This window comes from Notamacropus eugenii, chromosome 2 (assembly GCF_028372415.1).
Source record: "Notamacropus eugenii isolate mMacEug1 chromosome 2, mMacEug1.pri_v2, whole genome shotgun sequence".
Classification (NCBI taxonomy): domain Eukaryota; kingdom Metazoa; phylum Chordata; class Mammalia; order Diprotodontia; family Macropodidae; genus Notamacropus; species Notamacropus eugenii.
In genome coordinates, this window is record NC_092873.1 from 346,093,151 (window position 1) to 346,108,490 (window position 15,340).

General features: G+C 38.6%; 1 protein-coding gene across 6 annotated transcripts in view; it reads right to left on the reverse strand.

Moving 5' to 3' along the window:
* The window catches only part of EFCAB3 (EF-hand calcium binding domain 3), a 481,176-nt gene that overhangs the window by 347,401 nt on the left and 118,435 nt on the right, over window positions 1–15,340 (reverse strand). For all 6 annotated transcript variants that reach the window (XM_072645908.1, XM_072645906.1, XM_072645907.1 and 3 more), the window contains 5 exons: window positions 10,987–11,055; window positions 7,397–7,537; window positions 6,466–6,537; window positions 1,653–1,796; window positions 339–410 (listed from right to left, as the gene is read on the reverse strand). In XM_072645908.1, coding sequence (XP_072502009.1) covers window positions 339–410; window positions 1,653–1,796; window positions 6,466–6,537; window positions 7,397–7,537; window positions 10,987–11,055 — 498 coding nt within the window. The remainder of the gene's footprint in view (window positions 1–338; window positions 411–1,652; window positions 1,797–6,465; window positions 6,538–7,396; window positions 7,538–10,986; window positions 11,056–15,340) is intronic.

Consider the following 15,340-nt stretch of genomic DNA (forward strand, 5'->3'; position numbering starts at 1 on the left):
TAAATATGTAATAATTTTGATAAGTAACTATCAAGAATAAAGTTATAATATTTATCTGTGATACTCCATGAACTTGCTTTTCTCTTTAGTTCATTTAAAAATGTTTTTCAAAGGAAAATTTACCTTTTTTCCCCTCCCATCTTCTCCCCACTCTTTGAGAAAGAAAGAAAAACAAAATCCTTCCTACAAACAGATATAATCAAGCAAAACAAATTCCCCAATGTTTAAAATATTTTTAGAGCACTACAATATCAAGAATAAAGGGAATTATTCTTAAAAAGTAAAATTACTATCTTTACAAATTCCTAACATAAGTGAAAAACTTTATTGATACTCACGTTTAGTATTGGCCAAGTTAAGGCTCTTAGTCACTTTGTTAACAACGTCCTTAAAATCCACTTTTCCTTCTTCTACAAAAAAAGGTAAAAGTCCTTAATTTAGAAATATATTCCAATGATGAGACAAGGGTACCTTCAAACCTAGTTCTACATGGTATTAGGCAAAGTGGAAGGTTGGCGTATTTTGGTGAACTGCCAACTTTCCAGCTCTTTTGTGTTAGGCAGACCCTAAATAAAACTAAAAGGTGTACAGAAGACAATTAACGATCACTCCCTCTACCTGTACCATGGTTTTTAACTTTTTTCAAGGCACCACACCACTAATTAAATTCCCGAGCAGTGTTTCTAGAGTAAGAAGCAGAAGGCACACACAGCAGAGATGTACAGTTTAGCATAAGAAAACTTTCATCTGAAAACCCACAGGAGGAACTTGACTTTACAAATTGAAATTAGTGTCCCATGTCTGTAATGTTCTCCTTAGTCAATTCTGTCAACTGCATAAGTGATTTTCTTGGATACAAAAGATGATTCATTGGCTCAATCAATCAACAAGAATTTATCAAGTGCCTACTATGTGCCAGGCACTATGTTAAGCACTGGGGATACACAAAAAGAGGCAAAAGACAGTCCCTGACCTCAAGGAGTTTACGATCTAATGGGGAAAATGAAATGCAAACACATACTGTATATATGAAGCAAATTATATTCAGGAAAAATAGAAAATAATAGAGGGAAATTATTAGAATTAAGAAGGGTTAGAGAATGATTCCAGTAAAAGATAGGATTTTGGTTGGAACTTAAAGGAAGCCAGGCAGGTCAGTAGTCAGAGCAGAGGAGAGAGAGCATTCCAGGCATCAAATTAAAATCCATGTTTCTCGATGTTTCTACCCATCTACTCCTAGAGATCCATCTGCTGGGGTCAGACAGAATGTGTATCAACCCCCCTTCCACAAGACAATGTTTCAGATACTTAAAAGCAGTTATTATGTTATACCCCCATATCTTCTTTATTCCAAACTAAACTCCCTTCTGTACTTTCAACTAATTCTCCAATGTTGCAATCTCCTTTTTGGGAAGTTGATGAAATGCCAGTCATGTCTTAGTCCTCTCAACCTCCCTGATCCTTCAAATGGTTATTCCTTAACCATTCTGCTTCCAGATGGATAGATGTGGGATGCTTGAAAGGACATTCTATTGCCACAAGCACACTACTAACACCATCCAATTCAACTTTGTGGGGAAGACTAAAATATTAGAAAATCATGGGGAAGGACATAGTTCTCAATGCATCTGACAAAAAACCAAAGTACTTACCATCAGGCTGAATAGATTTGAGTGTTTCTTTCACCTCTTTCTCCTTTAGCTCAATCCCTAAGCTCTCCAGAGTGGGTTCCAGATCCTCAATGTTAATTTTTCCATCAGTGACATTACTGACAACATCAGAGACATTTTGAGTTTCTGTAAATACAAATAAAAGGCAATATTATTAAACTGGTGTGTCTAGTTATCATAGATTTAGAGCTAAAGGGAGCCAGAGAAGTCCTCTAGTTCTCATTTTATTGATGAGGGACTGAGGCCCAGAGACGTTAAACAGCCTGTACAAGGTCATAGAGATACCAATAACAGTCTCAGTGAAGTAGTTTTAGAAGTGAAAAATTCTAAATCCTCCTCTATATCACTATTTTAAAAATCTCACTGGTTTGCATAAGATATCAGGTTAATAAGACAACCTCATTATCACAGGTTAAAATTCATGCCCCCTCCCAGTCTTCCCCAGGGCTAGACTCAGCACAGACATATATAAAATGTAGACCTTCTTCGGAGACAAAATCAACCTAATCAAAATGAATGTCTTCCCAAATTAATTTGTAGGTTTAATGCCAAACCAATCAAAATACCTATAAGTTCATTTTTCTTAAAAATGACTGATTGGGGGGGGGGGGGTGCAGAGCCAAGATGGCGGAGTAGAAAGACACACATATGCTAGCTCCAAACCCACAGCCCATAAAATATCTGTAAAGAAGAACTCCCAACAAATTCTGGAGCAGCAGAAGCCACAGAACAACGGAGCAGATGAGATTTCTGTTCCAGAGGGACCTGAAAACCTCTCACAAAAGGTCCATCGTGCCTCAGACCCAGAGCAGAGCCCAGCCCTGCCTTGGCCGCGTGGCACCGAGAGGAGCAGATCCGAGCAGGCTTCAGGGACAGAATCTCCAGTGGCCGCGTAGGTCCCTCCACCCACGGGCCCCAAAGGTTGGTGAGAGGGTCTTCTCAGCTTGCTGAGAAGGGAGTGGGGTGCCCCCATAACTCAGGCCCCCTCAGGAGGCAGCAGCGGAGGCGGGAGCACACCAGGGCTCCCCAAGCAGGCAGGAGCTCCGATCCATTGTTGAAGGTCTCTGCATAAACCCCCTTAGGGAACTGAGCCTGTGGGATGGCCCTGCACCCACCTGAGCACCTGAACTTAATCTCATACTGAATAGCAGCCCCACCCCCGCCCAAAGCCTTGAGGCTGGGAAGCAGCATTTGAATCTCAGACCCCAAGCACTGACTGGGCAGATCTGGAGGCCAAGTGGGTGTGAGGAAGATGCTCAGAAGTCAAGTCACTGGCTGGGGAAATGCCCAGAAAAGTGAAAAAAAATAAAACTATAGAAGGTTACTTTCTTGGTGAACAGGTATTTCCTCCCTTCCTTTCTGATGAGGAAGAACAATGCTTACCATCAGGGAAAGACACAGAAGTCAAGGCTTCTGTATCCCAGCCCACCCAATGGGCTCAGGCCATGGAAGAGCTCAAAAAGGATTTTGAAAATCAAGTTAGAGAGGTGGAGGAAAAACTGGGAAAAGAAATGAGAGAGATGCAAGAAAAGCATCAAAAGCAGGTCAACACCTTGCTAAAGGAGACCCAAAAAAATGCTGAAGAAAATAACACCTTGAAAAATAGGCAAACTAAACTGGCAAAAGAGGTTCAAAAAGCCAATGAGGAGAAGAATGCTCTCAAAAGCAGAATTAGCCAAATGGAAAAGGAAATTCAAAAGCTCACTGAAGAAAACAGTTCTTTCAAAATTAGAATGGAACAGATGGAGGCCAATGACTTTATGAGAAAGCAAGAAATCACAAAACAAAACCAAAAGAATGAAAAAATGGAAGATAATGTGAAATATCTCATTGGAAAAACAACTGACCTGGAGAATAGATCCAGGAGAGACAATGTAAAAATTATGGGACTACCTGAAAGCCATGATCAAAAAAAGAGCCTAGACATCATCTTTCATGAAATTATCAAGGAAAACTGCCCTGAGATTTTAGAACCAGAGGGCAAAATAAGTATTCAAGGAATCCACAGATCACCGCCTGAAAGAGATCCAAAAAGAGAAACTCCTAGGAACATTGTGGCCAAATTCCAGAGTTCCCTGGTCAAGGAGAAAATATTGCAAGCAGCTAGAAAGAAACAATTCAAGTATTGTGGAAATACAATCAGGATAACACAAGATCTAGCAGCTTCTACATTAAGGGATCGGATCGAAGGGTGTGGAATAGGATATTCCAGAAGTCAAAGGAACTAGGACTGAAACCAAGAATCACCTACCCAGCAAAACTGAGTATAATACTTCAGGGGAAAAATTGGTCTTTCAATGAAATAGAGGACTTTCAAGCATTCTTGATGAAAAGACCAGAGCTGAAAAGAAAATTTGACTTTCAAACACAAGAATGAAGAGAAGCATGAAAAGGTGAACAGCAAAGAGAAGTCATAAGGGACTTACTAAAGTTGAACTGTTTACATTCCTACATGGAAAGACAATATTTGTAACTCTTAAAACTTTTCAGTATCTGGGTACTGGGTGGGATTACACACACACACACGCACATGCACACACACACGCACACACACATAGAGACAGAGTGCACAGAGTGAATTGAAGAGGATGGGATCATATCTTAAAAAAATGAAATCAAGCAGTGAGAGAGAAATATATTGGGAGGAGAAATGGAGAAATGGAATGGGGCAAATTATCTCTCATAAAAGAGGCAAGCAAAAGATTTTTTAGTGGAGGGAAAAAGAGGGGAGGTGAGAGAAAAACATGAAGTTTACTCTCATCACATTCCACTAAAGGAAGGAATAAAATGCACACTCATTTTCATATGAAAACCTATCTTACAATACAGGAAAGTGGGGGATAAGGGGATAAGCAGGGTGGGGGGAAGATGGAAGGGAGGGTATGGGGAGGAGGGAGTAATTTGAGGTCAACATTCATGGGGAGGGACAGGATCAAAAGAGAGAGTAGAAGTAATGGGGGAGAGGATAGGATGGAGGGAAATATAGTTAGTCTTAGACAACATGACTATTATGGAAGTCATTTGCAAAATTTGGCCTATATTGAATTGCTTGCCTTCCAAAGGGAAGGGGTGGGGAGGGAGAGAGGAAGAGAAGTTGGAACTCAAAGTTTTAGGAACAACTGTCGAGTAATGTTCTTGCCACTAGGAAATAAGAAATACAGGTAAAGGGGTATAGAAAGCTATCTGGCCCTACAGGACAAAAGAGAAGATGGAGACAAGGGCAGAGAGGGATGATAGAAGAGAGGGCAGATTGGTGATAGGGGCAATTAGAATGCTTGGTGTTTGGGGGTGGGGGGAGGGGACAAAAGGGGAGAAAATTTGGAACCCAAAATTTTGTGAAAATGAATGTTAAAAGTTAAATAAAAAATAAATAAATAAATAAATAAAAAAGCAAAAAAAAAAAAAAAAAAAAAAAGAATAACTGACTAATAATCAACCCCAGGGCACCAAGTGTTTCATTTTGTCTTTTTATCCTCAGTACCTAACCAAGTGCCTGGTATATAAATGCTTAAAAATCATTGTGAAACTGAAACAAAGAATAGTTTAGCTTATGGCAGAATCACAATATCTCAGAATTGGATTTCAGACCAACTAGTTCAATCTATTTCTAAACAAGAAGTGATTCTCTGTTTACATCTCAAATTATCTACAACACACTGCCCCATCTTCTACAATCATCTTACAAGCCGTCACCTTTGCTCAAAGGTCTTCAGCAAAGGAGAGCCCAAACCCATCACTTCCTGAGGCAACCCATTCCACCTTGGGATAGCTTTAATTATTAGGAAATTTTTCCTTACCGACTAATTTTGATTTACTTGCCCCCATCCCAACCTAGGTCCCTGAGTAGGAACCTAAGTCCCTCGGGGCTTATGAACGGAATTTCTAGACAAATTCCACCCATCTGTTATGAGCCAATTATTCCTTTTCCCTTTTCTAATCAATTCCAGCTCACAGAAATCACTTCCTTTAATTATTCATTATGATATTACTTAAAGGGTAGCTTGATCTTGTTCTCCCTTGCAACAACTCATACAATATTGTCTTGTATGTTTATTTAATTTGTGTCTTTCCAGTTAATTCATATTAGGCCTGCACCCTTCCCTCCTCCTAGAAATTACTTTGTATTTCTTCCACATTTGCTTATTTGTGTATATATTTCTTCCACTCGAGAGAAGGAAAGCTCTTTGAGGGCAGGGACTCTCGTCTTGGTATTCCCAGAATCTAGCACTGTGCCTATCACATAATAAGTACTTAATAAATAATGACTGAAATGAACACAATTCTAATCTCCTGAAAGTCCAGAACCATGTCTTAATAGCTAGCATTTATTTATAAGGTGCTTTAAATTTTGCAAGATACTTTATAAATGTTATTTCATTTGATTTTTGTAATAACTCTGGGAGGTGGACACTATTTTCCCCATTTTACAGGTGAAGAAACTGAGGTTGTCAGAGGTAAAAGATCATGTCTTGCAGCAGGATTTGAGCTTGTATCCTTTTTACAAATCCAAAGCTCTTTTCACTGAGCCCCCTAACTGGATGCCCCCCAAGGAACCTGCTTAATAAATATTGCTTGATTGACTAATATAAAGTACAAAATTTCAGCATTAAAAGCAGCAAAGGGTTTGATGGTTTTGGTTTGCTATTAAAGATAATACATATAATTAAGTAAGAACCTGAAGGGAGACAAAAGGGATGCATAGAAACTCAGCGCTTGTCTTTTTTAAGGTAAATTCATATCTATAAAATATCTTAACACATACATCAATAAAGGAAGAAGCTTTGTTCATACATACGTTGGATCTTAAGAGATAGTTTAGATACAGGTATTTTCTGGACAAAATCCTTGAGAGCAACCCTTTCATTTCCTAAGTGGGAGAAAACACAATTCAAGTTGGACAAATTTTGGTGCATGTTTAATTTACTGGAGTGCAGTCTATTAAAATGTTATATCACTCATGCCAACAATCCCTGTGGAAATAGATGAATTCCATAGGAGAGTCAAAGAAGCAGAAAGGGGAAAGGCCCCAGGCAGAACAAAAGCATTCTCCTTAAAACATCTGAAAGATTTATACTGGTTGTAAGAGTTCCCCCAATGTTCCCTGGACTTGTAAAGCCCACTAAAATGTCAAACAGACTATAGAGACTGCTGAGAAACAGGTAATCTCAAATTAACCAGGTCACAGTTGGGTAGAGTATAAAGGGAAATTCTGTGGAGCAGTTGCTTTTATGTAAAGCCAGCATGAAATGCTTACTAGCCCACCAGCATACAGTGAAAGACATAGAAAACATCTCTTTAAGTCAAATGTACTGAGGAATCAATGCCAGGGTGAAGGGTCCAAGAATAAAGTGGATAAGACCCTCATACCGACGGAACCCAGAAAGGGATAGATTGAGATAAGAGTAACTCATACAAGCTAGTGTCTTATATCAAAACAAAAAGGGTTATTTCTGGGAATTTGGTAGAATCTCAGCCCTTCCCTCTCCTTTTTCCTCCTCCCCATCCCCATCCTGTCAACCAAATACCTAGTCCTAGTCTCCTAAACTTCTTTACAGAAAGGAAAAAGCAAGTACTTCAGCAGACAAGTCACTCTCAGTCACCCTATCTACTTCAAAATTCTTGATCCTTCTAGGACTGAGTGAAACTTTACTGATAGTACTAGGAAGAATGTCTACATCTTCTTACATGCTAAGAAAAATAATCTGACAGGTAGTGGAAGTACTCACCATCAACTTCAAGAGATTTCAATGTTTCTTTAATTTCTCCTTTGCTTGTACTTGCCTCCAGCAACTTCAGGACAGGTGGAAGATCACTAATCTTGACTTTCCCATCTGTGACATTGGTGACAGCAAGGGATTCTTCCAGACCTATATATACAAACCAAAATGAAAACTGAATCTAAAGGAACATAAGGCTTTATTTGGGGAATAAATTCTCTTTAAGAAGAATTTTTCAGGTAGGGACCTCACTAAAGGAGGCTGAAGAAATCTATATGCATTTTCTTGTTATCATTTTAAGAAAACAACAAAAAAAACCCCAACTCCAATGTATTGTACCATGAGATCATAGATTTAGAGCTGAAAGGGACCTTGGAGATCACCTAGTCCAAAGCTGTTATTTTACAAATGAGAAAACTGAGGATCAGAGAAATTTAGTAATTTGCCCATGGTCACAAAGGTCATAACTTTGACAGAACTGGGATTGGAACCCAATCCCAAATTCCTTCCACTAATTAAGATAGTAATTTATCTATGATTTAGTAGATAATTCCTAGGGAATTTCCTGAGGAATCTAGCAGTTGCCTAACTTGCACAGGGTCACAAAGCTAATCTGTTTGAGAAGCATCAGAGGCAATACTAGAACTCAGATCTTCTTGACTCTAAGCCACTCAGCTATCTGTTCACCCCGGGTTCCTTTCACTGTGGCTTCTGGAACTCCCATCCTACAATTATCAAATTTCTCTTCATTTTAGTTATTACATTCCTTTCACCTTCTGGCTTTCCCTGAGATCTGACTCAAAACAACACAGAATTTCTTTCCCTTCCTGGCTATCTTTTCCAGGGGTAGTTGAATCATCTCTCTTATCCCTGCTCCTTATCACAACGTCTAGGCTCTCCCTCTACTGTCATCACTCAGTAACTTGTCCTTCTTTCAAGTTGACCGTACCCAAATTTATCACGCAGCTCCGATCCTTAGGCTATTATTTACTCAATTCTCCAAGTCATTATCCCAGCTTTATCATTGAATTCAACATCTGACTCATGGTTTCCCTCTGCCTACCTCAGCTTCTCCCCTCATACTAGGTGACTTCAATAAGTATTCTAAACTCGCAGTTAGAGAGTTAAAGAATTTTGTCAGTTGTTATGATCTACTCCTTCTTCCCACTTTACCTACAAAAAAGATGGTCAGATTCTTGATCTTGCTGTCACCCCAGAGTTCCAATTTCACATTCAAGAGCTCTGAAGTTCCTTTATCCAATCATAATCTCCTATCTTCTCCTCATGCTTTACTCCTCTCTAAGCCTATTCATCCTCACTAGGATTTCCAGCCCCTCCATCCCTCAGTCATTTTCCAAGGCTATCAACCCTGATCTGATTGCTTTCTCCCCCCGCCTTCAACCTTTTAGTGAACTAGTTCGGTTCTACTTGAGAATCCTTGGCTTCCTTTATTCTATCACTATTTTCACCTTGCTAAACCCTGAATGACTCCTACCATCCACCTCTTCAGATCCTAATTCATGTACTGCCCAATGCAGCAGTCAACCATATTAACCAGAACCACTACACATTTGTCATCCAGTCTCAGTTGAGCCCTCAAGGCATCAAGGCAATCATTTTATTCCTCTCCAATTTATTCTCTATTCTACTTGCTATATGGCTATTTTAAAACCTTCTCCTCTAGCCTCCCACTGAACTGTGTCTTTGATGACTACCTTAGCTATGATTGTTGCCTCATATTTTACTGAGAAAATCTCTTCTGCATCTCACAGCCTTCTTCATTTTCAACACTCTAACATCATCCTCCACTATTTTCTCCTTTCCTCCAGTCTCTGATGAAGAGGTAACCCTTCTCCTCTGCCATGGCCAGTTTTTTACATACATCCTTAATTCCATCCTCTCCTGTCTTTTTCAGAAGATTGCCTCTGCTATCTTCCTCTTCCTACAAATTTGAATTTCTCCCTATTTTCTATATTTCCTCCCAGCTGTATACCAACAAGCCCAGGTTCACCATCCTTAAAAATTCATCATCAAGAATCCACCATCACTGCTAATAACTATAATATTATACCTCATTCTTTTCTTAGCCAAACATCTTGAGTAGGTAGTCACCTCTACTCAGAATCTCCATTCCCTCTCCTCAGATCCTTTTCAAAATAATCTGACTTAGAACTTCATCACTTAACTGAAACTCTTCTCTCCAAAGTTGCTGATATCTTAGTTGTCAAATCCAATGACCCTTTCCCAATCCTCTTCTCTGGGTTTTCATAGAATTGTTTTCTTTTGGTTCTCCTCCTGTCTGTCTGATGGCTACTTATCAATCTTATTTGATGGATAATAATCCACATCATGATACTATTTGTGAATATAACTCAAGGCTCTGTCTGGTTCCTCTTTTCACTCTACACTCTCTCGTTTGGTAAGTTCATCAGCAATCATCGTTTGCGTTTGAGTGTGAGGTCTGTATATCTAGCTCTGGTCCCTTCTTTTGAGCTCATTACAAACTGCTTATTAAATATTTCAAACTGAATGTTCCAAAGACATTTATACTCAACATGTTCAAAACAGCTCATTAAATTCTTAATTAAAATCACCCCTATTCCATATTCTCTTCTTACTGTCTCAAGGTACCACCATCCCTCCAGTCACCCAGCTGTTTAATTCAGAGCCATCTTTAACAATTCATTCTTCCCTACTCCATGTAGCCAATCAATTGCCAAATCTTGTTATTTCTAACTTTACAACTCTCTTACTATCTGTCCACTTCTTCCTATTTACTTATAACCTATAATCTGATTTCTCTAAATCTCTCCCACTTCCAAATACGATTTCTTAAAGCACATAATCCACCCCCAACCCCTGACACTCAATAAACCTCAATGGGCCCTATTACCTCTTGGATCAAATATAAGCTCATTTGCTTGGCAGTTAAAGCTCTTTATAACCTGGTACCTTAATCTGGACAGGAAGTCAGGAAAAACACTTCTCTTCAACAGGTTTACCCTCACACCTTTAAGAGAATTTGAGTGTAATCAAGTAATAGAGATCTTCTTAGGGGAATTTAGAAATGCCAGCATGAGGATAGGCTGCAGTGTCTACCCACTTACATGAGATAGAGGCACTACAACACAGGGTATGTGCAAGATACACCCCAAGTACCCATTATACTTGGTACCCACATCAGCAGTGGGACCTGGACAAGGGCGATCCTTTACCTGTTTTTGTATTCTTAACATACAATATCTTGCAAAGCATTTTATATATAGCAGTGACATTATATAGAAATCAATTAACTCTTGTTGATAGTAATACTAATGAACTCACATTTATTGAGTACTTCATGTCTTACAAAACCCCTTTTCCTCACAACAGCTTTGTAAATGAAAATGCACAAAACCACTATCAAAATAGAAAAAATTATGGTGAGAGTTTTAGCGTTCCCAGTTTACTATATAATGGTCACACATCCATTTTAAAAGGATTAAAGTTGGGAAGAACATGAGAATGGAGAAGAAATTCATGTAAAAGGTTAAATTCCTTTCTCTTTCAAGTCAAAAAATACATACAAAAAAAAAGGAAAGATTTACATTAATACTCACGTTGGGCCTTTTCTTTTGTCTCCCTGGTCAATGTATTGACAACATCTTTTAAATTCACCATGTCTTCTCCTGAAAAATGCAAAAAAAGGGAATACTTCAGCTACTTAAGTGGGAAGACCAATGGAACCTATAAAAGCAGGTGTACAAAATACAAGCCAGGGTTGGGGGAAGAATGGGAATTGTCTTTTAAAAATTTGTTATTTATTTTTAACATTTATTTTTAAAAAATTTTCAAGTTCTGAATTCTCTCCCTCCCTCTAACCCTTTCCCCACCTGTTGTAAGGATGAGAAATGTGATATCAATTATACATATAAAATCATGGAAAACATATTTCCATGCCAGCCATGTTGCAAAGAGAAGGGGGAAGAAGAAGAGGAGGAGGAAGAAGAGAGAGAGAGAACAGAAAGAAGAGAAAAAATCAGGCTTCAATCTGTACTCAGACTCCATCAATTATTTCTCTAGAGGCAGATAGCATTTTTCATCATAATTCCTTTAGAATTATCTTGGACCATTGTACTACTGAGAATAGCTAAGTCATTTACAGTTGATCATTGTACAATATTGCTGTTACTGTGTACAATGTTCTCCTGGTTCTGTTCACTTCACCTTGTTTCACTTCATATAAGTCTTCCCAGGTTTTTTTTCTGAAACCATTCTTCTTGCCATTTCTTATAATACAATAGTATTCCAGAGGTTTCTTGCTAAGTTTCAGCCATCAAAATTTGCATTCTTGGCAGAGCCAAGATAGAAGGATGGACCTGTTCTAGCTCTCCCCATATAGCCCACAAAATACCTGTAAAAATGACTCAAAACAAATTCTAGAGCAGTAGAAACCACAAAATGGCAGAGTAAAAGAGATTTCCAGTCCAAGACAGTCTGAAAGACTGACAGGAAAGGTCTATCACACAGGGCTCAGAGCAGAGCACAGCCCAGGATTGGATTAGAGCAGGCTTCAGAATGTGGAATCACATGTAGCAACTGTGGTTCCCAGATTTCTCAACCCATAAATGCCAAGGACAGCTTCAAAGGTCAGTAAGAAACTTCTTTCACCTGGTTAAGAGGGGAGCACAGTCCAGTCCCAGCCCTGGCCCCAGGGTGGTGGCAGCCTCCACTTTTGGAGCCCTCAGTCTAAAGACCCTGGGGGAAATCAAGTGTCTGATCTGGGTCGCAGTTCTGAGTGGCAGTCCTGGGGTGAAGAGTAGTGCTGTCGTGGTGGAACTGGTGGTGGCTATGGAGAGGGAACCCTACTCACAGATACTGGGCAGAAAAGAGTGCTTGTGGTTGTTCACAGACAAGAGTGCAGGCCAGGAGAGGAGTACACTCCTGTCCCTTGATTGCACTACCTTGGAGGAACTGAAAACTTACAGGTCCATAGAGTATACCCTCCACTTGAGAAAGGACTCAAAAGTCAAGTAACTGGCTGGGAAAATGCCCCAAAAAGGGGGGAAAATAAGACTATAGAAGGTTACTTTCTTAGTGAAAAGGCATTTTCTTCCATCCTTTCAGATGAGGAAGAACAAAGCATACCATCAGAGGAAGACATAAAAGTCAAGGATTCTATATCTAACCCCCCCCCAAAAAATATGTAATGGTCTCAGACCATGCAAGAGAGCTGAAAAAGGATTTTGAATATCAAGAAAGAGAGGTGGAGGAAAAATTGGGAAGAGAAATGAGAGTGATGCAAGAAAATCATGAAAAGCAAGTCAACAGCTTGCTAAAGGACATTCAAAAATGCCGAAGAAAATAACAAAATAGACTAACCCAAATGGCAAAAGAGGTTCAGAAAACCAATGAGGAAAAGAATGCTTTAAAAAGCAGAATGGGCCACATGGAAAAGGAGGTTCAAAAGTTCACTGAAGAAAACAGTTCTTTAAAAATTAAAATGGAGCAGATGAAAGCTAATGACTTTATGAGAAACCAATAAATTATAAAACAAAACCAAAGGAACAAAAAAAAAATAGAAGATAATGTGAAATATCTTACTGGAAAAACAACTTACCTGGAAAATAGATCCAGGAGAGATAATTTAAAAATTATTCGTCTACCTGAAAACCATGATCCAAAAAAGAGCCTAGACATCATCTTTCAAAAAATTATCAAGGAAAACTGCTTCAATATTCTAGAACCAGAAGGTACAATAGAAATGGGAAAGAAAAGTCACTGATCATCTCCTGAGATACCAAAAGGAAAACTCCTAGGAATACTATAGCCAAATTCCAGAGTTCCCTGGTCAAGGAGAAAATATTAGAAGCAGCCAGAAAGAAACAATTCAAGTATTGTGGAAATACTATCAGGATAACACAGGATTTAGCAGCTTCTACACTAAGGGCTGGGAGGGCTTGGAATATGATATTCCAGAGATCAAAGGAGATAGGATTAAAACCAAGAATCACCTATACAGCAAAACTGAATATAATACTTCAGGGAAAAAATGGAATTTCAATGAAATAGAGGACTTTCAAGTATTCTTGTTGAAAAGACCAGAGCTGAATAGAAAATCTAACTTTCAAATACAAGAATCAAGAGAAACACAAAAAGGTAAACAGGAAAGAGAAGTCTCAAGGAACTCATTAAAGTTAAACTGTTCACATTCCTACATGGAAAGATGTTATTTGTAACTCATGAGATCTTTTTCAGAATTCGAGTAGTTAGAGGGAATATATATATATGTATATATGTACACATATATATACACATACACATGTGTGTGTGCGGGTATGTATATGTGTGTAGGTATGTATATGTACATGGGTGTAAGTGCGCATGTATATATGTATATGCATATATATATGTATACATAGAGGATACAGGGTGAGCTGAATATGAAGGGAGAATGCCTAAAAAAAAGATTTACTGTTGAATGGAATGAACTAGGAGTAAGAGAAAGGGAGAGGTAGAATGTAGCAAATCATCTCACATAAAAGAAGGAAGAAAGAGCTTTTACAATGGAGGGGAAGAGGGGGGGAGAGGAAAGGAAATAATTGGGCTTTACTCTCATGGGATTTGAGTTAAGGAGGGAAAAACACACATTCAATTGGACATGGAAATCTATTTTACCCTGCAGGAAGGCAAGAGCAAAGGCAATAGGAGAGGGAAGATAATAGAAAGGACAGCAAAATGGGGAAAGGGATAATGAGAAGCAAACACTATTGTGGGAGGACAGGTTAAGGGAGAGAATGGAATAAATGAAGGGCAGGATAGGACAGAGGGAAATGTGGTTAGTCTTTTACAACATAACTATTACAGAAGTGCTTTGCATTGTTACACATGTATGACCTATATTGAATTGCTTGTTTTCTCAATGAGGGTGGGTGGGAAGGGAGGGAGAGAATATGGAACTCAAAGTTTTAATAATGAATGTTAAAAATTGCTTTAGCATGCAACTGGAAATTAACTATTCAGACAATGGAGTATAGAAATCTATTTTGACCTATAGGAAAATAGAGGGGAAGGGGAATGGAAGAAAGGTGGATAATAGAAGGGAGGACAGACTGGAGGAAGGGGTGCATGGGGTGCATGCTGTCCTGGGGTGGGGGTGGGGAGAGATGGGGAGAAAATTTTGAATTCAAATTCTTGTGGAAATGAATGTTAAGAACTGAAAATAAATAAATTATATATTTAAAAAAAGACAAAGGAGAGTCATCAAAGAGTCTGATATGTGTGTAGAAGGAGTTCATAGTTGGACTGATATTTTAAAAGGACAGAAAACAAGGTCAGTTAACAGAAGATGAATAAAAAAAAGAGTATTCTGGTTTGGTGAGCAGATTATCAAGAGCTCTGAAGACCAGAATGAGTGGAGGCTCTTGAGGAATGCTAAGGATATAAACATGGGCTTATTTAGTCATGTTAGAGGAACTAAGAAAAAATAAGAGGATTTCATATCTGTTCCTAGAAGGTAATAGTTTTTGAATGGTAAATAACTAGACAAGTTTGTTGAAGAAAACAATATTACAACAAGAAAACAAAATACAACAGTATTTAAGGCACAAGTCTGCCAGAAATAATTAAATGTAATTTAATATTGAGCAAGTATATAAACTATAAACCATTTCTAGGTGGGGGAAGGGGAAAGAAAGACAGACAGAGAAGAATATATTCCAACTGCATAGTTTCTTGCCCTCCTCCACTGTCCCTATGCTCTCATACATGTCTCTCAATCAACTTTTATAGCACTCTTGATTAAAGAAAAGTTCATAATATGTTAAAATACAGTTTAGGTGAACTTAATCTACTCAAACTACTAGATTCCTTCCTTGATCACTCACCTCAAGGACTGAAGGGTCTTTCTTAGCATGATCAATATCGTAATCCTTGAATGTATAAAAGAAGATACTACCCTTTAAGGTTACTCAA